At 41.1% G+C, this 24,328-nt stretch overlaps 1 protein-coding gene across 1 annotated transcript; it reads right to left on the reverse strand.

The window, feature by feature from the left end:
• Positions 1-1,014: 1,014 nt before the first annotated feature.
• Positions 1,015-17,742, reverse strand: kiaa0895l. Its single transcript, XM_086026814.1, has 7 exons — positions 17,470-17,742; positions 15,203-15,962; positions 14,960-15,103; positions 6,553-6,685; positions 4,931-5,236; positions 3,744-3,841; positions 1,015-1,828 (listed from the first exon to the last, which is right to left on the reverse strand). The coding sequence occupies exons 2-7, from the start codon at positions 15,929-15,931 to the stop codon at positions 1,667-1,669; spliced, it is 1,572 nt and encodes a 523-aa protein (XP_085882940.1). The 5' UTR covers positions 15,932-15,962; positions 17,470-17,742; the 3' UTR covers positions 1,015-1,666.
• Between the last annotated feature and the right edge of the window lie 6,586 nt (positions 17,743-24,328).

Below are 24,328 nucleotides of genomic sequence, written 5' to 3' on the forward strand. Positions count from 1 at the left end.
TCAAGTAGTGGATCGATCCATTGTTGACCCAAAATTGTGTTATTTTTAACCCTGCTGTTTTAGAATGCAGCTGGCTGTGGAGAACATCCCCTCCACGACAGCGGAGCTATAGGGAGGGGAGTGTTGTACTTGTTGAACATTTCTACCCATGCTCCCCTAGGCTCCTTGGGGAAGAGGACTCAGGGATGGCTTCGCGCTTGAGCAGGGGTGGCCAAGTACGGTCCTCAAGAGCCACAATCCAGCCAATTTTGGGTTTATCCCTATGGCAACACACCTGTTTCAAATGATCAGCTCATCAGCAAGATTTGCAAAAGCCGGATAATGAGCCTGATGATTTGAATCAGCTGGGTTGCTGGAGGGCTAAACCTAAAACAGGCTGGATTGTGGCTCTTGAGGACCGGACTTGGCCAACCCTGCTCTAGAGCTTCCGGTCCTGGATGCTGTCCCTCAGCACAGCAGAAGCGAAGAGCTCGCAACAGACAACCCTTCATTACAAAAGCGAAAGGCGAAGCTCTCAATTTACCAGTCGATTTACGTTCCTACCCTCACCTACGGTCAGGAGTTGTGGGTTGTGACCGAAACAAGATCACGGATATAAGCGGCCGAAATGAGCTTTCTCAACAGACTGTCCAGGCTCTTCCTTAGAGATCGGGTCAGTGGCTTGGCCACCCAGAAGAGGCTCAGGGTAAAGCCGCTGCTCCTCCGCCTCAAGAGGAGCCAGATGAGGTGGCTGGGGCATCTGATCAAGATGCCTCCCGGGCGCCACAATGATGACCCAGTACACCCTGGAGAGGCTATGTCTCCTGGGTGGCCTTGGAATGCCTCAGGATACGCCAGGAAGAGCTGGATTAAGTGGCTAGGGAGAGGGAATCCCGGGTTTGCCTGTTTCAGCTGCTACACCCGTGACCCAATTCCAGGTAAGTGGTAGAAGATGGATGGATTAACTCTTTTCTTTGTTGTTGATTTCACTGTGTAAAAATGACATCAATGCTCTCTCTTGTACAGTTTTCCGAGTGTGTTGAACTTTGAGGTTTTATCGCTGTGTTGCTAGGATCACCTCGCATCGCAGTATCTTATTGATAAGAATGCGAAGACAAACCATCTAAAGAACAATGACACATACATCCTCGCCTGAGGCCATTGGCACTTGATTTAAAAGATTCATGGCCTGCCAGGATTTTACATTGGTATCCTTTCACATTATAAAAAATGCTCTAAGGCAAAAAACAAAACAATATATGTAGATAAATTCATGTTTAAAGCTAAAGTCTGTGACATTCAGTTTGAGTGCTCAAAAAAAAAAAAATTGCATAAATACATGTGATTGTTGAAATCAATTTGCAGTCGTGTCTTGTACAGTCACTGGTTTCAATGATAATTCTACATTTATCTGATGTTCGTTATGGTGTGTATAGATGTGAAATACTGAAATCATAGTGAGAGGAAGGGAAGGTGAGTGGGGGAGCTTACTTGGCTGCGAGGAAAAGCCTTACATATATGCAATGGACCAAAGTGAGTGTAGCTAGAGGTGCTAGTGCGTATGCCCCTTTTTGCTTGTATCATTCAAGTTTAATAAAAAAAAAAAAAAAATGTTTTTGCTAGTCAGGCCACCGCATGAGAGCAGCATCTGCCGAGACCTCCCCCGGCTTCAGGTAATGTGAGGAAGTCATGGAAGCAGTTTCTGCAACACTGAATCATCAACTTTGTTCACGGCGACTATGTGATCCAGATGTTGAAGGTACCGCTCCTGGTCTTGCATGAAATGCGGGATTCTGGCGTTGTTGATCACTGCCAAGGGACGCAGCTTCTCCACATCTTCATAGGACACCTACAACCAACAAAAAACATATTGGATTAACGCCACAAAAAATATAAGATCTGTGAATGGTTGTTTGCATTTGTAATGATTTATTATAATTGAGATTTTTTTCCCCTTTCTCTCGCTCTCTGTTCCTTTATTTTCAGGGGTACACATCATTTTTTTCATGCGGTACACATCATTTTTTTCATGCGGTAGTCGCGTGTGTACCAGAAGATTGTCTTTGGTACTCACTAGTGGTCCAACGGATTACATAAGTCAGTTCGGATCGGTCACGGATTTTGATCGTTTTTAGTATGAGAAGACAAAGAAGCTAAATAGAACTTTGTCTTCATTTATTTTATAAAAAAAGTATAATAAATCAACTCCTAATGTCTAATATGGCCATTTAGGATTTAACGCAATTTTGTCAGTGGTACAGTGTATACATTTCAAGGTATCCTGCATTCATTTTGAGCTGAATGTTTTCTCACAATTATTAGGCAAAGTTAGCTATAAATTAAATGAAGACAAAGTTTTATTTTTATTTTTTTTAATGAAATAGACTTGAAGTGCAATTTAAGGCACCTTTCTTAAAACATGGACAGCACATTACAAAGTAATCAAACTCTACAATATAGAAAAAGAAGTTTGTAGAAAAAAAAAGAAAAAAAAAAAAAAGAAAAGCAGCAGCTGTTGAACTACCAGCTAATGATAACAGCTGCTAGCCACTAACGCCGGAGACTTGTGCCGTATCATACAATGATGCGTAGTTAACCAGCGGTTTGTTTGTGCGGCTGAATATGATTTCGAGACTGCGTTGTGTTGGTGTTACCAACTACTTGCCAACTACTTGCTACCAGCAAGCGTTAAAACTGGCGATACGTCGAAAACGCAAGTCAAGTTAGCCGTTACGCCACCACGCGGGCCTTTAAAGTACAAGTTCACTAAGGCTATTGCATTAGCATTAATGACTCAATGTATTATTTGGTAAGCTTTATTTTGAAGTAAGCCTTTGTGGCTTTGTGTGTTCCTTGAGTATGTTTGCAAAACACCCTTGTACATGCAACTTACGTGATTTTGAGGGTATTCAACTTCCTCTGCTGAATGCGGACTAATCATGTTGCTTTATTGTGAACGTGCACAGCTTTTTTCACCAACCATTCTGCGGATCGTGCCCATCCTGAACCGATGCTTGATCCTTACCATTCAAAGATGATTCGTTGCACTGCACCACTAGTGTGTACAGGTACGCAAATGCGCATCGTGACGCAAATGACGGTACGGATCCGTGATTTCTGTTGCGCAATCGTACTTGCCTACCAGTTATGTGCACCCTTGTTTATTTTAGCCCCGGTTGCGTCCGGTCCAGTGAGTAATGATGGATCAGATCATCAAGTGTAATTTGAAAATTTCCTGACCTAATTCGCTTTTTTTTTTTTAGACACATCACATCAGGAAGTGGTGACGGCTCTAACGACAGCTGAAGCGTTAGCCAAAACTATTAGCTAGGTGGAAAATATTTGTCTCAACACAAGAAATCTAAAACTTATCATGAAGAAGAAGACATGATGAAAGCAATTGAGCAATCAAAACGCAATATAATCCATTACAATCAAACCCGGTCCCCATTCATTCAGTTCATCCAGTTTACTGTATATGTGTATATATATATATATATATATATATATATATATATATATATATATATATATGTATATATATGTATGTATATGTGTATATATATATATATATATATATATATATATATATATATATATATATATATATATATATATATATATATATATATATATATATTAGGGGTGGGCGATATGACGGGTTGTGTGAGGTGTGAGGGAGAGAGACGTTTGGAAAAGAATTGATGATTAACAATGTCAAATAAAATGCTGACTTGTTGATGCATCAAGGTACTGGTACAGACCTTTCCTAAGGAAGTCAACATCTTGAAGTCAATGTTCCTTCGATGCCGAAGTATTCGAAGGATTCCATCTAAATAAACCTGGTCCTTACTGAAGCAGCCTGCAAAATTAACACACAGCATCAAGGGTAAATAAAGGTGAAGGCCTTAGAATAGCTACAAATTATTGATGGAGTAACCTGAAATGTGCAGAATAAATAAAAAACAAACAAAGTTAGCATATCTACTCTATCAATATAAACATGCTGTAGTTTGTAGCGAGAATAGGGCTCACTCGTAAGAGTGTAGGTATTTAATAGCGGCTGGGAGAAATGCCTGCGTTACTCGTGCTTGCCTCTAAGGCCACCACGTCAAATTTTGGATTGCTTAGAGCAGTGGTCAGACTTGCTCATACACGGGCTGGTCTTGAGTTTAGTTTGGCGAAGAGCTTTGCAATGGCTCGCTACGTTAGCGTCTTCATTGTTATCATTAGCTGTGGCTTTAGTCGCGGCTGGTTACTTTGCATTTATGTGGTAGGCTTGAACTGCTCCTTTGGCAATAGTGCCGTCAGGGCGGTTTTTTAAATTTACCATTCATCGGCCCATCATCTCTCACATGTTTCTCCATTTTTACGTCTTCTCTCTGCTTCTGAACTTGCCCTCCCACCTACAATAGGAGCCTATCAGGTTATGCCAAACACAATGACAACCAATCAATGTCCACTTCAGGGTATGACATTGACCATTGTTTTTTACACCCCCCAACAAGGCATGCACAAGCCCCACGCATCAAAACGGATCTGATCATCATAGAGAAACAGTAAAGTTACCGATTAAAAATGAGATTAATGCGATAAAAAAAGCCCCAAAAAACCCAAGTCTGACTGTAATTAATTGATCGCAATTAATGCACTTATTTGACACCCCTGATAATGTACTAGATCACATATTAAATCACAATTGGAATATTGAGGGTGGGGGGTTTTGCACTAGTAAACACTGTAATACATAAGTTAGTAAAAGAGTGTAACTATTTTGTTTACGTAAAGGTGTTGAATCAGGTCCTGCACTTTTAGCACGGCCTTTTTAAAATTTATTTCTAATTTTACTTCAATTGTGATTGAGTGTGAGGACTTTGCCACCTCTGACTATAGCCTCGTGCGTGTCTATGTGCTTGTGTGAGTGCGTGTGCACGCGTGTGCGTGTATTCACCGGGTTGCGAAGTGTCCGTCTGTCCTCTCTTGGCACGCAGGCAGTATTCCCAGCGGACGTCCGGATGCTGAACAAAGCGCGCGACGTGACTGAAGAGCTGGCTGAAGCTCATGCTCCCAGCATGGAACACTGTATAGTAAAGAAGAGCCGCACGCCACAGGTATGGCTGCTTCCGGAGCAACACACTGTGCAGGCTGGCCAGCCCCTCCTCAGTGGGGTTAGCTGGTTTAAGGCCAAATTGCTTTCTGCCCTCTGCCGTGGCCCATGGCTGAAGACTGTTGTTGACCCCTCGCAGATAATGTGTGCCTGACGAGGAACAAACATCGATAAATGCATTGTGGAGGTCAAGCATTAAACTGTTGTTTTTACCATTTCAATTTTCCCGATTTTTTTTGGGGGGCGCACGGCTAAAACGGGGACGAGTGACACATTTTGAAGTCAGGCATGAACCCCCCCGTGCCTTCATTTGCATTAGTGGCTTTCCGCCACAACGACAACTGCAGTTAGCTAGCTAGCTAAGCCATCAGCCTGAAAATGCATCTTGCCTTCGGATAGTCCATTAAGGTTGCCACTTTAGAGTGTGTGAGTGCACTCACGTCACAGAAAATAGGCGCAAGAGCAAGGAAGGGGAAAAAATAGTGAAGCGGGATTTTGCGCTGAAGTGGCATATTTAGAGTGCCTTGTTATTGCGATATGAAAAAGCCCCACGATGACCAGGTGAGATTCATTACAGTCACCAGAGACTTTAAGATGATTTATTTTCCCGGCTAAAACACATAGGGTTGTATAGGCATAAAAAAAAAGACGCTAGACAAAGTCGTATCCAGGTGTGTGGTTTCATGAATTTTAAGCGCGGAGACAGTTGTTTATGGACTATATATACTTTTTTATTCATTCAAATTTAGCAGGGTTGTTAAAAACAGTCACATAGGACATTTATCACTTTACAGCAGTGCTTCTCAATTATTTTGTTACGGCCCCCAGAAGAAGAAAAAATGTCCACACAACTCTCCGTCGCAACTATAAACAGTATCATTTGTCTATAAAAATTGTTATAAGTACACCTCAGCATAACATTGTATCCTTATTAATCCTCTCAGGCTCAAATTAAGTTATAGTAATAGTTTAGTAGTGCTTCTGAATAAAAAAAGGCTCATATAATATGAATGTGTATTAATTAGGGCATTAGCAATTAGTTGTTGCGATTCTGCAACACCTGCCTAGAGAGAGTTAACATAAAACAATAAAAAGAAATATAATCTTATTAACATTGTTTATACTCCATGCACACACTCTGACAATGACAGCGCCACTGCCACCTACTGTACTGGATGTGCAATTACACTTTCGTCTAGTACAACAAAAAAATAAATAAATAAAATTTTAAAAAAAAGATTGTTCCCTAGCGTCATACATGCTCCCCTGGCATCGCACCACGCCTCCGCCCAGAGGGGTCCACCCCCCTATTTGAGAAGCACTGTTTTACAGAGACTTAAATAGGCAGTGCTTCAAGTGGTGATAAGACATTAAATACACAATTTGCTCCCCAAACACAAAGGAGAGAAAAAATGGAAGTGATGGGAACCTGACATCCAATCAGGAGTGAGCTTGTGAAAGCTCACCTATTTCGTGTCTCAGCATCCCCTCTAGCCAGTGCTGACGGGCTCCAGCCAGGTTGATGGTCAGAGTGGGACGACAGCTCTCCACCATCATGACTGCCTGAGAAAGCAGCTCATCAGAGAGACGTACCACAACCTAAGGACACACACATTACAATCACCATTTGATCAGAGGGCTGGACAATAATCTAATGAGTCCGCTAAAAAGAAAAAGTAGTCCTAAGACGGTTGTTCAACGCTGATGGATGCACTGCAAGAGAGTATTAGTTCAAGACACTTACATTGTATTAACAATGAAAGAAGGATGGTGTAAGTGTATCAAATGTTACTGTTTTGGGGTAATATCTAAGGCAAATAAGCATTTACAATGCGCTATTGGAGGAGAAACTGCACATTACACTACATTACAATGTACGCCAAAACAGTTAATCATTGTTTTCTTTTTTAATAGGTTAAAAATAATATATCAATAATTATCAATATTGACTGATATAAAATACTTAATTTGTGAAACATTTTTCAGCCATACTGCCCAGCCCTACTAAGTGCATTGCGTTTAAAAAGGACTTTAATTCATCTTTATATTGACCTGTTTATTTGGCTTTTTCATAGTTGCTTAGTTTTAAGATTAAGTATTATATGTTACAATATAATTACCTAAATTCAGCCTTTTTTTCTCCGGGTCCTTATTTTCAATAGTTATCACGAGAGAGAAACGGGCGGAATCTGGCTATATTCTTCAAATGGTAAAATCTAGTTTTATATAACATTCTTAGTGTATGTAATGAAACTAAGCTCATTTTTTAGCTTGCAGTGAGGAATTAAAACATAGTGTTTTCAATTTAGGTAAAAGTTTCTCTCTCTGTGTTTCAGGACCGAGATAACTAAAACTTCAGTTTTGTCCTAATGTAATAAACGTTCATCTTGTCTTCTTATTCGTTAAAGCATAAGTCAACCCAAACATTTTTTTTTCAAGACTATGTTCCCAGCAGGCCCACTAGTTGAAACACTGCATTCTGATTAATTTTGCATTTGTGGAATATCAATTAAGCAGCAAGATCCATCGCTGGGGGCGGCCATTTTGTCTTCTGTCGACCGAAAATGACATTACAACTGCTCACAACGACCAATCACGGCTCAGATTCAGAAAACAGGTCCGCCGTGATTGGTCGTTGTGAGCAGTTGTGATGTCATTTTCGGTCGACAGAAGACAAAATGGCCGCCCTCAGAGATGGCTGAAAACGAGTGGATTAACACTTATTCCACAAACGCAATATTTATCAGAATGCCTTGTTTTAACTAGTGGGCCTGCTGGGAACATATTCTTGAAAAAATATATGTTTGGGTTGACTTCCGCTTTAAGTAGGTTTGAAGTTTATTTTTTCCGACAATGACAATGATCTTATTTTAGTGAAGAGAAAACACTCTTACCGTGCTGACAGTTTCGGCTGTCACTGCAGCCTTCCTCGGAGATTTCACTGCTTCTTCGTGACGTTTCTAAAAACAGCTGGCCAGGTCGGGGGAACCTTCAAAATAAGGCTCCCCAACCCGATCAAGACTGCGCTCCAACCCCCCGCCACCAATTGGAGGATGGTGTCCCAGGTGTGTGGGAGCATGTAGGCCCCCTTGTCTCCGTTGATGGTACAACTGCACCGCTGATATACAAACCCACACTCTGGAAACGGTACGTTGACGACATATTGGAAATAACAAAGACGGGACACACGCAAAGAACTCACAGGCATTTCAAAACCATAGACAACACCGGAAACACACAATTTACACATGGAGAGGAATCACCATATCGTTTCCGGCCCTAAATATTCACCACAAGGAACACGGCAGCATAAAAATCACAATATACAGGAAACCTACACAAACAGACCAATACCTCCTCTGGACATCAGAACATCCTACAGTACACAAACTCTCCGTAGTAAGAACCCTATACAATCCAACTAGCATCATAACAGACAATAAAGAGAGATTGAAGGAAGAAAACCAAATACAACACGCACTCAGACGCTGCCAATACCCCAGATGGGCCATCGACAAACAACAAGCCAGACAGAACCAACAGGGTGAAAAAAGCAAGGAAGACAAACACAAAACAAATAACTGACAGTGGAAACAAGGACACCATAACACTTTCATACGTCAGAGGAATCACAGAACCCATCCAACGCATCATGACAAAACATCAAATACATACTGCAATAAAACCATATTAAAAACCACGACAACAACTTGTGCATCCAAAAGACATCATAACGCCTGACAAAAAATGCAACATCATTTACAAAATCCCATGCTAAACATGCAATAAGACATACATGTGGAAAAAAATGGTTGAACTTTTAGTACACGCAAAAAAGGACACGAAGAAGAATGCGAAAAAGAAACAACAGGACATCACACCAGAACCCAAAAGCAAAAAGCCGAACAAGAAAACAAGAAATCAGCCATAACAGACCACTGCAGAAGGAGCAACCACATCATGGACTGGGAGAAGGGCAGAATCATAACTTTGGAAACCAATAAACTCAAAAGATGGATCAAGTAGGCTATGGAAATAAGGAGACGTGGAGAATGTACCATCAACAGAGACGAGGGGGCCTACATGCTCCCACACACCTGGGGCACCATCCTTCAACTGTGGCGGTGGGGGGTTGGAGCGCAGCCTTGATCGGGTCGGGGAGCCTTATTTTTAAGGTTCCCCTGACCCGGTCAGCTGTTTTTAGACACGTCAAGAAGAAGCAGTGACAGCTCCGAGGACGGCTGCAGTGACAACCGAAACTGGTAAGAGAGTTTTCTCTTCACGAAAATAAGAAGATCATTGTCATTGTCGGAAAAAAGAAACTTCAAACCTACTTCAGTTTTGTCCTGGTTGAGCTGTAAGAAATTTTCTGTCATCCGTACTTAGTATCTAAAATACAGTTTAAAAGGACATCGAGTGATCCTGAGTCATTAGGTGACACAGAAATGTAAAGTTGAGTATCATCGGCCTAACTATGAAAACTAATTCCGTGTCTCCGGATGACGTTGCCCAGAGGCAGCATGTACAAATGAAAAAGTGACGGACCTAAAATTGAACCCTGGGGAACACCACAGTCTTTTTGTCTTTCTGACGGGGAGTGTATATCTACATAGGTTTGATTCTAAATGTTTGCCGTCAATGTTATACATTAATGGCCACATTATGCCGCCGCCCCTGTGTGACCTATATCTTTGCTACTGTAACAATGAAAATTTCCCCACTGTGGGATCAATAAAGGCATTCTTATTCTTATTCTTATTCACCCAGGGTGACATAAAATCATCTGCCGGTCAAGTAAGATTTAAACCAGCTAAAAACAGTGCCTGAGAGACCAATCATATTGCGTAGTCTATTTAAAAGAATCTTGTGGTCGACAGTGTCAAATGCTGCACTGGAAGACCAGGACAGACAGCATGATCTTATCCACATTTATTCTATATCATTTAAAACCTTGATCAGGGCCGTCTCAGTACTGTGATTAATCCGAAAGCCAGATTGATATATTTCATATAAATCATGAGTTCTCATAAAATCATTTAACGGATTAAAAACTACTTTCTCCAAAATCTTATCTAAAAATGTCAGATTGGATACTGGTCTATAATTGTTAAAAATTTCAGGATCCAGATTGTTTCTCTTCAGAACAGTTTTAACAATGGTTGGCTTAAAAGCGTTTGGAAAATCTCCTGTCTGAAGAGAATAATTTGAAATAATAACATCTACAGTTAAATATTCAAAAGCAGATTTAAAAAGTTGTGTAGGGATAGGATCTAAGTGGCAAATTGCTAGTTTTATCTGATAATCTTTGCCAGTCCCTTAGGGCAAAACTGTCCAGCATTATCTCACTTAAATAAAAAGGTTCAGCCTCATTAAAAGTAGTAGCCGACTGTAAGCGGTGAAAAGCTGACCTTATAGTTTTTATTTTACTGCTGAAGAGGGCCACAAATTCCCCACACCTGGAATCTGATAAAATGCTGTAAGGCATGCTAAAAGCCGGAGTTATAACTCTGTCAATGAGTGAAGAAAGGAATTTTGGTTTATTGTGATTGGAAGTAATTAATTTAGAGAAATTATCTTGTCTTGCCGTTTTCATGGCTTGATTATAGTTTTAAAGTTGATCTTTAAAAATGTGTAAGTTAATTTCGTTTTTGTTTTTACACCATTTTCTCTCAGCGGCTCGACACTTTTGTTTTAGTGCCTTGATATTTTAAGTTCTCCAGGGTTGGGTCCATTTTGCTGTGGTTTTAGTGACAGGTGCTACTTTGTTCGGTGCCGATTCGAATAAAGTCATCAACAATAAAATCAGTAGACGAGGCTAAATAGTTTGGTGTAAAGTTATTAAAAACATGAATAAAATCAGCAGTCACTTCAGCAGAGACGCCGCCTACTCACAGTACGTTCAGTGTTAAAATCCTGTTCCCGCTTAAGACAATCGATAGTAAAGAATATACAAAAGTGATCTGAAATGGCTAGCTCTAATACAGCGGTGATGTTTATTGACAGACCTGAGGTGATTACAAGGTCGAGGGTATGGCCTTTTAAGTAGGTGGATTGTGAAATATGCTGTGTGTAATTCATACAGCTAAGAAGATTTAAAAAGTCAGCTACAAAAGAGTCTCATTAATTCTAATGTATATTAAAATCACCTCAAATAATTATTGGATTGTTTTACTCTGAATAATGGAGAGAAGCTGTGAAAACTCGCTAATGATAAATGATGAGTTGCATTTGGGAGGTCTGTAAGCACACGTACAAAATACGGAACAGTTAAGAACCAAAGAGTGATACTCAAAGGTAGGGCAAAAAAGAAAAAGAGGGTTTCTATAAAATCCAAAGACGATGATAAGATAGCTGCCACACCCCCTCCCTTTCTGGGTGGTCTGTTTGTGAATGAGAAGTTATAGCTGGGAGGAGATGCTTCCTAGAGAACAGATGGTCCATCAATACTCAGTCAGGTCTCACATAAAAGCAAACAGTTGAGGTCATATTCTAAAATTAGATCATTGATAATAAAGAACATATTCAATAGTACATTAAAAAGTGCCATTTTCAGTGTAGTTTGAGGTGTGCTGTGACAAGATGTGAGTGGATGTGTTGGAATCGGTATGAGATTGTTCCAGTTTACAAATTTATGTTGTGGATGAATGTGAAGTGTTGGAACTGTGTGCAGTTAAAACCGGATTGGTGTGTGCGTGTGTGCGGGGGTGTGTGGGTGTGTGCGCGCGTGTGCGTGTGTGTGTGAGGTGACCAGAATAGTCAGGGCGACTTACAGCATTGAAGAGTGAGTTCTATGTTGGTAGATAAAAGCTTTGCTCCGGATCGGGAGGGGTGGAGGCCGGCACGCGTATCAACTTGTTTCGAACATTTCACAGGCTACAAAGGTATACAATGAACGGTAGTTCGTCAAAACACGCAAAAGCGTGTTAGGGAGTGAGGGGATGGGATGGAGCAGTTTATGTATACTTATGTGTATGTGGTGGCTCAGTAACACAGTCAAAATTGTGTCTATTTGCCTTTGAGCGGTTGGCCACCCACCCGTGCTTTTCAGTCATATCGCCCCATATGACCATCTCCTCCAAGAGTCCTAAACTACATAGAATTTGTCCTATAGCTTATCCATATGAATTACACAATCACGGCTTTCTGTTTATTATCACACTACGTACTGTATGTTTCATTCTTCAAGTGACGGTGTAACATTTTTTACCTGCCTACTTCCAGTGGTGTAAATTCACAATAAGGGCATCAGGTCATTTTAACAATACAGCATCATTAGCGCTCTAAGTGCACCATCAAACAGGATTTTCAGTGTAGGGGTGACACTGTAACGGCATGCAATCTAAAGCCTCATGTTGTAGACAGGCTCATCTTATCTGCCAAAAAAATATGAATTAAAACCAAGCAACTCACCTGGCATGTACCAGGAGTGCTATACACTCCTTGCAGGATTTTGTTGACATTTTCAGGGACAAAGGTTAATTTTGTTTGGAAGCAGTACCTTTTATTCATGTTATGTGCAGTGACATCTTAGTTGTTACTTATTAACCCCAAAGGGAATATTTTTCTTGTCATATTATTGAACATTTGAAATGTTTTATTAAAACATATTGTCATTGTCATTTGATTTTTCTTTCTATTTAAGGGAGAAAAAATGCTTAAAATCAGATACTGGATTTTGGGGGAAAAGAGGCAGGTCTTGAGGTAATCGTGCAAATCTACAGGTTTCACATAAACAATGAACAATGGCAAAGAGGACCGTGAGTGCTTACTTTCTCCCCAATAAAACTAGTGTGCTGGAGGAGACAAATCCTACTGAGTCCAAATCGTCTTGTGAGGAAACAGTCAAATAGTTAAGTCCAAAAAAAAGGCATAAAATTATGTTTTCGGGGTGAGTGGCTGCACATTATTAGTATTGTAGTGACCAAATAAGAGGAAATAAGAATGTCTGTTTTGCCAGTCGATTCACAGTGTGCGCCCCTAAATGCTTGTGGCGCTAAAATTTTAAATTAGGGGCCACTGCTCCTTGTAAAAAAGACTGGAGTAGAGGATGACATTTTTTCGGGATTCCCATGGGATGGGAGTCAAATTTACATTTATCGGTAATCTCGGGATTGGAATGCTATAGGATAGAAAAATAGAAAATACAGAAACATTTACGGGGACAGACGGGGGTGAGATTAGCCAATAGGGAAAAAAATCTCGGCCAGATGCGCAGCCATTTTTTATGTAGCTGACCTCCAAAATGTAAGTGGTACGGGAGTGTGAGTCATTCTGAACAAGAGCATGACAGGAGTGGGAGTTTTCATAGGACAGGATTTTTAAATTTTTTTCATTACAGTCCGGGACTGGGACGGAGCTGAGATGGGACGGGAGTGAAAATCCAGTCCCGTGTCACCCTCTAGTCTAGAGCCCTGAATACACTGTTTTGTGTGCCGCCGCGGCACAGCGCCACAGAACTAAACATAGACCGATATGTTGTTTTTTTAGGACCGATACTACCGATTATTAGTAGTCAAGGGGGCCGATAACCAATATTTGGAGCCGATATTCATTTTCAGTAAAAAGTAAAATATTGTTGTCAAATATTATCCATTTTTGAAAATAAACATCTTTGTTGTAAAATTTTACCAAAGTTCAGGGAGCTCCCAGCACCATAAGCATGTCTTAAAAAGTTAAATGAAAACTTAAACAATGTCTCCCTATAGTTTTGTACAGTAAATGAATTTCTACATAATTTCAAAATGAAAAAAATGTTAAAAGTTCACTTCGATAGATTCGAAGATATCCATATTCGGCATTTGACACATTTTGATATCGGCGCAGACAATCGGCCCGGCCGATAATTGGTCTATCCTTACACAGAACATCTCATTTGTATAAAAATATAGATAAAAGTATCCCTGACTAAAATGACCATTTGGAAGTTTGTATTTTGTGTTTGTTTTAAACAGATTTTCATCACAATTGCAAGACGTAATGGCAGTATCAAGTGTCAGTACTCGATATCGGTGAGTACTTGAATTTAAGAACTTGTGCTTATAGTCTCAAAGTAGTGCCTCACTAGTAGTAAAGTGAACATGTACAAATAAATGTTTGGTTTGGTTTTATGGAATCCTAAATGCCATAAAAATAGTTTTGTATTTTTTTATTATGTTTAATGTATGAGGTTTAAAGATTCAAAGGAAGGCTTCATTAATTTTACATGTGAGGCTTGATTGTAATTCATTAGTTTAGCTTGGAAAACCGCCTAAGAGCTGAAAAATACACCTTTGTATTGATATATTTCACTTTTAAAGCAACATTTTCAACACGCAGGTACATCCATGTTGGGTTTAACCAGATCTAATGTGTGCAATTTACTGCTGGACAATAGCCACACATTGGACAGCAAGGAGGACGTGAAGAAAAACAATGCTATGATGCATAGCGAAAATTTACAAGACGTTGACCAGAAACAGCCTACAAGGTGCACACCGGCATATTATTCCGCAATTTTTACAAAAAGTGTACTTGCGCAGGTTTTGTCGAGCCACCAGTGTGCACAAGGACAGGCAGGCACATGCGAGTGTGCAGTGAACATTTCCAGGACAAGGAGTGATTCACAGTTGGAGGGAGGACACGCCACGCAAGTGACAACCAATGCCATGCCGAGTATTTTTAACGAGCAAGAGTCGGGGGATGAGCTTAAAGAGACTGTGTAGAATATTTTGACATCTAGTTTTTGAAAATAATTTTGAAATGTATTTAAAATACCTGAATAGTAATGTAGTTGTCAAATTAATGAGACAAAATATAAGTATTTCTCTAAACGGTAGATGATCTTGTGCTTGAAAAACTTAGGGGTGTTGCGACATAGGTGAGCTTTGCATTTACCTCACCCACACAGCCTTCCTTATGCAAATATTTCCGCACGGTGGCCCACACCTGACTCTTAGGAACCACAGTCCCACCTGTGACCTCCTCAAAAGTCTCATAGGCGCCAAACTTCTTCAGTACGCACTCCATGATTCCAACTGCCTGCCAGTAACACAAAAACAACCCGAAGTGAACTGACATTGTAACGACTGATTGCTAAGTTTTAGTTCACATGAATTCGTTTCTAAGAACGTGACGTACCTGCTCGAGAAAGAGGCCAGAGGCCTCGCTGTACTTGTCCAGCACGGCCTTGGGCTCCGGCTGGGCATACTCAAACTGGGGCTCATACTTGTAGTCGGACTGGAAGAACTTTTGCTTCTCCTGCTCAAGGTTCAGAGGCCTGAGAGCAACAAGCAGACACGGCTTGGAGGAGGGGGACAGTGTGCTGCTTCCCACGCCTTTAGCGATGTGTGGTAGGGAGGTGGCAGGTCGCAATTGCCCCTTTTTAGCACGCAGCCCCAGGGATTGGTTGATTGAGCACGTGCTCTCACTGCGGCGCATCCAACCGCCGGCACCCAGGCTGAGGCTAGTCAGGCTGCGAGCAGGGGGCGACGGGGCGGCCGACCCGCTGCGCCAAGGTGGTTGCATAAACTGCCTGTCTGCCATCTGCTCCTGAGACCTTCGCAGGCGCTGAGGTGTCACGTCTAGGCTGAGGGGACGACGGAGGGGTGGCCTGGGCGTGCCAGCCGCTTTGGACACCAACTTGCTCTCTCCCACCTGGTCGGTGACATTCTGAGCTAGGAACCCGTTTGGGGGCGCCTTCGCCTGCTTGGAAACATTGCGCCTTCCAGCCTGAGGTCTCCGCACCTTTTGAGTACTGCTGCTGGATTTGACAGCTTTGGACTTGTCCAGTTCCAACAGGTCGCTGCCGCCTTCAGAGTGCTCACCCTCGACATGATCCATGAAGACTTCACCCGAGTCCAACACCATCACCACAGCCACCAGCTCTGCCTCACTTGGGCTAAGGCGGACACAACACAGACATTCACGTTGGCGTTTTGAGTGCGAAAGCGGGAGTTATTGATGAGAGGATGATGTCGGTCGGTGTCAGTCTGTCGGGGACGTCGTGGAGGGGGAACATGTCTCCCACACTTTCTGAACCTGTCCCATCTGTCCCCCAGCACACTTCTACTGTCATTAAAACAATTCACTTCCTTGCCAGGATGCCCTTGAATGCATCATAAAGTCCATGAGCAGACGGCCAGTCACACAGACAGCAGATGAGACAGACTACACATTTTTCAGCTAACAAAAAAGTATTTTTCCAAACAAGCTATGCAGGTTGAGTAAAACCATTCAATGTGCAAAATGTTCATGCAAATGTTAAGTGGCAAAGTGGAGGGAGTTGATCATTATTGTTAATTTGCACTTTACACAACATTACATGTATTGATTACTATTACCCACAGTTCTTTCAGATCAAAAGTTATGAGCATTTAAATACGATAAGAGTGTCATAAAAAAACGTTATAATCTGTGCGGTCATTTTTTTTCCACTTGTGAGGAAACAACTGTGAATGAGAACTTTAATACAGTATTATAACCTACACTACAGCGTGTTAGCTTGTTTGCTCAGTGTATTTTTCAATGCCAATCACGCCCCTCCAAAATACATATATTTGCATACACGCAGAGGTGGGCATTCCGTCAGTCCGTCACTGACGGCTGACCGTTTTGCTAACGATTCGCAAATGATGGGAATCTTAAAAAAATACGGACAAAGCACCGACGAGGGTGGGTTTTCGTCCGTCGGTATAATCATCACTAACCGGGTCAAGTATCGGCAGACCTCTCATTTCGTCACTGACGGACGCCTGTTTTGTTGACGAGTGACAGAAACGCGCCCCGCCTGTCTCATGTGTTTGTTCGCGGGGCTGAATACAAGCAGGGTTTCTTCCCTTGACTATACAGTATATGGAAGCACTTTGCGCTTCCAGTACAGTAGGTGGTGGTTACACCAGCACAATTTTAAAATAGGCCATGGATGGGGAATATCTTACTTCTCTGAATCTGTTCACAATTTGTCATTAATACTCCCTGGTTGACATTCCTTCTTTTGCTGTGCCTATTTTTTCACCCTACAAGTGCTCAAGATATCAATCAATCCATCCATCTGCCCCAGTTGGCTTTACCTCACTCCATTTACTTCTTTTGACAAATTAATATTTTGACAGTCGTGAGGAGCTTTTTTTCCCAAATGTAAGGAGTAAAAGTACAAAGTCGTCTGATAAATAAATACTCCCGTAAAGTACAGATCCATGAAAAATCTACCTAGTATATTTACTTCGTTACTTCCCACCACAGCTCCCGAGTAAAATATGCACAGAAAAGAAAATCGGATCGTTCCCAGTAATATAATACATGTAATTAATTGAAAGAAAACAATATGAAGAAAATAATTTGCAATACAAACACATGGAAAAACAGCTCATATTGATTCTTCAGATACTACAAACAAATGATCTCACCATCAACATTTCCTCCACAAACTACTACCAACCAACGAGACAATCAGCGCTGCGAAAGGTGTTCCATTCTTCCCCGCCGTTCACTCGCACATGACGGCCGCAGCTCCTCAGCACCAGGCAGCCCACTGGTTCTGGTGCAGGGGAGAACATAAACAAGGCGAATAACGGTCCGGTGTGAAGCGGGCCTGAGCCTACTGCCTAGACCGGCCAGGAAGCGGCGGTGGCGTTGGAAGATATGACGTCACAAGTCGCTGCGTGCTGGCGTGTGACCCCGGAAGAGTAACTGTGTTCCGGTCCAACTGTCGATAAAATGACACGCTTAACATCAACATGATTTGAAAAATATCAATTCTAATAAATGACTTTTTTTTTTTTTTTTGTTCACAGATGATCAGCAGTCATTTGATATAGTTTTCATTTCAAGCTAAATTGTTTAAAGGCATCTTTAGATGTGTTTTCACTTTTATTAGTAAAGCTGTTTTTTCACAATCTTAAAACGATTATTTGGATAACACGATTATTAATAATAGATTCACAATTTTGTTACCAAGAGGTCAATCCAAATTTATGTATGCAGCACCAAATCTCAACAGAAGTGTACTTTAAGGCACTGAACCCATGCACCCTAATTGAACATGCACTGGGCGGTGGATGCAAGGAAAACCTTCCTCTAAAAGGGAAAAAAAAAACCTTCAACAATCTCGAGACGACCAGTTGGGCTGAGAGAGGACGGTAATGGTTGAGTAGAGAGAGAGCGGGAGCGAAAAGAGCAACAGGGAGTGAGAAAGGTGTTTCAGCTGGGACAAGTAAACGGTTCTTCCACCCCATGAGCCTGTGCGTGAATTATGAATTATACTGTGTATTTTTGTTTACATGGTAACTGTTTGCACGAGCCCACTGTCTTTGATATTTACAGACTTAAAGGGACACTTGGACGGGCTGACCATTGGCACTTATACAATAGGTATGCATGTAAAAATGACATCAGTACTAAAATTCGCCCTCCTTACAGAGTCTGTAATGATTTAAGGGCTTTTTTAGGGATGAGGTTTACGACAAATTGGCACGCCCCCTTTTGGAGCGCGGCTTCTTATTTTTTCCGTCTCAGCTACGTCACAGCAGGGAGGCAAGCATTGTATTGCTTGGTTTGTCAGTTCTGTTGTCTGAAACCAATTGCCACCAAAATTCAAATGCACACAAGAAAAGTCGCTTCTTAAAAATACATAAACTGAGCTTGAAAAATGGACCGTCCTGGCTGGATGATCTCTTTAAACAATGTGGTAATGACAGTTTTTGCAGCTTGTAAGACAAAACATTTCAGTCTTGCTAATATAGCAGGGTAGGAGGATGACGTAAAAAACTGGCAGGCGACAACGTACATTCACGTTTGTCTACTCTTTGAGCTCTGTCACTTCAGACGGTGACACAATGAGCAATCTCAAAAGCGCCGAGGCTTTTTTCAAAGACGTTGGACACAGTCGTATTTAGCTTAAAGTCAAAGTCAACCCAAACATTTCAAAACATTCAAACATGTTCAATTCAGCGTGGCTCAAGTGGTTAGTACATCCGCCTCACAGTGCAGAGGTTGTAGGTTTGAGTCCGGCCCTGGCCTTCCTGTGTGGAGTTTGCATGTTCTCCTCGTGCCTGCGTGGGTTTTTTCTGGGTACCCCGGTTTCATCCCACATTCCAAAAACATACATGGTAGGTTAATTGGACACTCTAAATTGCCCCTAGGTGTTATTGTGAGTGCAAATGTTTGTTTGTGTCTGCGATTGGCTGGCAACCAGTTCAGGGTGTACCCAGCCTACTGCCCGAGGTCGGCTGGGATAGGCTCCAGCACACCCGCGACCCTTGTGAGAATGAGCGGATTGGACAATGGATGGATGATTATAATAATAATAATAATAATAATAATAATAATAATAATTAATATAATAAGAACATGTAAACACATTAAGCATTTAATGTTAACTAAAAAGTTAAAACATTAGCGACAGCCTTGTTTGTTGTGGAGAAAAGTGAAACAAGTACATCTAAGGCTGACATTTAAGAATTATGATTCTTTTACTACTTACACGTTCTTACAATACCATATTCTTTTATTGTTGTTGATTTTTCTCAAAGTCCTAAATCTAATTCAAATGCGTTTCGTGCAACTATTTGCCAGTGACTAATGTAAGGAATTTAACTTATTGATGAACTGTCAAACTACTTAATGTGAAAATAAAATGAGACAAAAGAGCAAAAATGACTTGATTACTGAATAAAATCCAGACAGAACCTTCTTTGGATGAATGAATCTCTTTCAAGTGGGGAAGCTGCACATATTTACAATAACTTCTCAACTAACCCTGAACACGGAACAGCTAACATACAAAATTTTAAGCAATACCCATTTAATATTATTACAAATGATAACACACTGAAAAATATATGTCATGATCCTTCTTGGTTGGTTTCAGTTTAGGATTTAGTTTCATGTAGTCCATGTTTTCCTTGTATTCCTTTGTCTGTCTGTCTTCTTAGGCTAGTGGGTCAATCTGTGCTTGTCATCCCCTTTTCTAGTGTTAGCCAATCAGCTCCCTCCAACCTCTTGTGTCTTGCCCATGTGTTCCCCATTGTATCGTCAATTTGTCTGTATTTAGTTCCCTGCTTTATTTCAGTCCTTGTTGATTCATTGTCAATTGTCCTTTGCTGTGTCAATGTCAAGCCCAAGTCCTTTTTTCTAGTGTTTTTTTTTAGTTTCTTTTGATCCTTGTTGCTTTGGTCTTTAGTATTATGGCAGTACCTTGTTTACCTTTTTGTTTTCTTTAAATTGAATGCTTTTGTTTGCACTCCGTTTTGGACGCCCGCCTCCCTGCTTTTGGGTCTTCCTCCTTGCCAATCGCGACAGAAGATTCTGTTGGATTTGCATATAAAAAGTATGGACATTGATGGACGCATTAAAATTATTTTAGTTTGTCCAAAAACATTTGAGGTTGCAAGAGCAAATCACTTCCATGATTTGTTTGACAGTAACAATACAGTCATCAAATTAAGAAAATGTTCCCATTTGTATTTTAAATTGTTATTTTATTAATTAAATGCAAGGTTAAAAAATTGAGTTCTTCTGCAAGCGTATGTAAATCGTTGATGAAGGCCCAGGGCGCCAAATTAGCTAGGGCCGGCCCTGCACAAGGAACAGGACTGACAAGAACAAGTGGAAACTATAACCTAGCAAACAAGACATGACATGAATATGGGACATGTGAAAAACCTGACACAACATGGGCCCAAAGTAAATGCAATCAAAATTAAAACACAGATTATGATTTTAGGTTCCCCACTTTTGATTTGACTATATGATACAGTATGTCAAAATGACAAATAAGATGGCAAGACAAAACTATCAATACCTTTTTTGATCCGCCTACTCCTTTTCAACATGTAAATGATTTGCGCCCATTTTCTACACCACTTATTCACTTCCGGGTCATGGGTGAGCTCCAGCCTATCCCAGCTACACCCTGGACTGGTCACCAGTCATTCACAAGAAGCATACACTATCGAGTTTGAAACTCTAGGGATGACGAGGTTCAGTGTTATTTGAAGTGGGCTGGCTGAGCAAGAGGGTGAGGCTAAAGGAAGCAGATGTGGGAGTCAGGCAGAGGAAAACTGATTTTAGTGCTTTGCAAATGGAAACTCCCCATTAAACAAGATTGACGAGCATCAGTAACTGATTGTGCAAACAAAACTGAGTCTGTCTGTTGCAGATATGGTGATGAACAGAACTCTGCTCCTTAAAGTAAATAGACTCACGGCAAAGGCTGGTCATTTTAGTACACTCATTAACCCGTAGCCTATTGCGCCTTACGTACAGCACTTCTGCTTCTTTGTCTCATATAACATATGCGGTTCATTGTTATGTGTTTAGACCTATCCTGATTTGAGTGCATCAGAATTTTTATTTTAACCTTAAAAATAACGAGTTAAAACATAACAAAAAGTCAGTGACAATCTGTTATCTCATCCATCCGTTTTCTAGACTGCTGAACGTGCACCTGTCTTCAGCAGCCAAGATGAACTTATCCTTTAACTTGAGAATCTTACAAAAGTCAAGGACAGTGTGTTTGTTGTTGCTGTTTTTGTTGTTGAAACAACAGCTGATAAAGGAAAACAAAACAAATTCATGCTTTTGTGACCTCTAGGCTGGATGTCTTTACTTTCTTCAACATCAACAACAAGTCCCTAAGAATAAGCCTTAGGCCAGGTTCACACCACAGGCAATAAAAAAAATCAGATACAGATCGCATATGGACAAAAAAATCCGATCTAGCCTAGGCTAGGTTCACACCGCAGGCAAATGCGACCCAGATCTTATTTTTTTGCCCATATGCGACCTGTATCTGATTTTTTTATGACACTCGAATGGCTCGATTCAGATTTTTTTCAATTCCGACTTGGGTCGCTTTCATATGTGGTCCTAGATTGGTTACGCATCCGATTTTTTCGCAATGTGATCGCGGTCTGAACGGCCAGGTCGTACATATCCAACATTGACATCATCTGGAGACCAAAATGCGCTCCGCGCGGGCGCAGAGAAGGTGCTGGCAGCAGGGGGATCGAATCTGCAAAGTTGTTTTGAGTAACAGTATTGACTTTATTTGACTTTCATTTAATCCCACTTGCAACATGAAGAATAAAGTGGACATTTATGGTGATCGTAGTAATTCAGATCGATTCATTTTTTACGCACGGTTATGATGTGATGTCATCGTTAGTGATGTCTCCATGAAATGAGATGAGAAGAATTTCCCCCAAATACTGTATTTATTTCTACCTCCTACTGAATCACTTCACTGTAAAATTATTTTTTTTTGTAAACAATACGTCGTGAGTGACGTCGTCTCTTCTTTTGCGCATGCGGGTCACTTTCGAAACACATATGATTACACATCAAAGAGACCGAGGTCGCATTTATAATGTAATGTGAAAGCTTAAACAAAAAAAAAATCAATTTTTAAAAAGAAAATCTGAACTGAGCATTAATACCTGCGGTGTGAACCTAGCCTAAATACTGTCCAGTTAGTCCAAAATGTTGCTGCTTGGGTCCAGACTAGAGCTCAAAGAAAAAGTCACCGCACATTTGCTGTGCATAAGCATCACTGCGCTGGCTGAGGGCTCAGCATGTCTGCCACACAGTTCGGAGGTTCTCTGTTCAAATCTCAGCTCAGTCCTTGGTCTGTGGAGTTTGCATGTTCCCCTTGTGATAGTTTTTTTTCCAGTATGCAGGCTTCCTCCCACATCTCAAAAACGTGCATGCTAGGTTCGTGAAAGACTATATTATTTATTGGTGTGAGCATGAATGTGAATGGTTGTTTTTCTATAGTGTACTGTATGTGTCCTGTCAACGAATGGTGACTATAGTCAAGGTTTAGCACACCTTTTGCCCAAAGTCAGCCGGTATAGGCTTCATCTTACCATCTATCTATCCATCTATCCATCTATCTATCTATCTATCTATCTATCTATCTATCTATCTATCTATCTATCTATCTATCTATCTATCTATCTACAGTACAGGCCAAAAGTTTGGACACACTTCTCAGTCAATGCTTTTTCTTTATTTTCATGACTATTCACATTGTAGATGCGCACTGAAGGCATCAAAACTGTGAATGAACACATGAAGTTATGTGCGTAACAAAAAAAGGTGAAATAACTGGAAACATGTTTTATATGCTATTTTCTTCAGAATAGCCACCCTTAGCTCTGATTAGAGCTGGGCACTTGACCCTTTTTTGCCGGTCCGGTCGCGACCCTCCACCCTTGACCTGAGTACCCTTCTGGCCCCCCGCCCTTACTCATAAAAATTACTACCCCCCCACCCCCACCCCTAAACAAAAACTGTCCGTGATTGACGCTGCCGCGGGAGAGATGCGGGCGGCAGAGGCTTTTTAAGGATCATTAGCTGGCTGATTAACTATTTAAACCCGCTGTGGACATGCCTCAAAATGCGCCACTAGTACTTTACTACTTACCCAACTGCGTGTGCTTACTTCCATTGCAACCCCCGGGGTTGGTTTTGTCGTATTGTATAATTATTTGGGTCCAACAGACGGCCAGAAGTCGCATTCAACAAGTTATTTATTTATTTTGCACACTTCCCCTTCTTCACGGCCTTCAAAATAAAGGCATGCCAGCAAACCACTATACACAGCAGGTTTGCTACGGCATATTTCTGGAAGTAGCGAAGACGCCAGATGAAGTGCATGAACTCCACCTTGATGTGCTAGCGTCATCCTTGAGTCAGTGCTGCGTGCAGCTTGAATATACTCATGGACCCGAGTTGTTTTGAAACAAGTCGGGGGGCTTCGCTTCAAAAAAACAGCGACAACAATAGATATCGTGCCTGCTACAACCATAAAGTGACCGAGATGACTAGACGATGCATTTAATTTCATTTCCAAACTAGTTTGCTTTGCAGCAGCAACGAGCTGCATGCTGCATTCTCTCCTCCTCTCCAAGTGGAGATCCTCTCTGTGTGTCATCGCAACATGTGACATAACGGACCGATCAGAGCTGTAACAATTCCTGATGGGTGCGTGGCATGTGTCTAGGGTTGCCAACTTTCTCACTCCTAAATAAGGGACAGGTGCACGGTGCCACGGTGGTGTGAGCATGATGTATGAATTTTGGATTTTTTTTTTCAAATTTTCACATTAATGCTGAAACCACATTCACGTAAAAATAAGAAAAAAATGAAAAAAATGGACAGCATTTTTCACAGGACAGCGACGATATGTCACCTCATATGAAACCACAATTTGGCTCTTTTCATCAAAAAACGGGTGTAAGAAATCTGAAATGAAAGAGGAGT

Source organism: Filicampus tigris, chromosome 3 (assembly GCF_054856515.1).
Source record: "Filicampus tigris isolate MCC_2025a chromosome 3, RoL_Ftig_1.0, whole genome shotgun sequence".
Classification (NCBI taxonomy): Eukaryota; Metazoa; Chordata; class Actinopteri; order Syngnathiformes; family Syngnathidae; genus Filicampus; species Filicampus tigris.

What these genes read in the sequence shown, in the direction of transcription:
- kiaa0895l (XM_086026814.1), bottom strand. Translation starts at nt 15,931, where the DNA reads ATGGTGTTGGACTCGGGTGAAGTCTTCATGGATCATGTCGAGGGTGAG. An exon ending in CTGGCCTCTTTCTCGAGCAG is followed by an intron (nt 15,104 to 15,202) that starts GTACGTCACGTT and finishes TGTTACTGGCAG; the next exon opens with GCAGTTGGAATCATGGAGTG. An exon ending in GACGGACACTTCGCAACCCG is followed by an intron (nt 3,842 to 4,930) that starts GTGAATACACGC and finishes TTAATTTTGCAG; the next exon opens with GCTGCTTCAGTAAGGACCAG.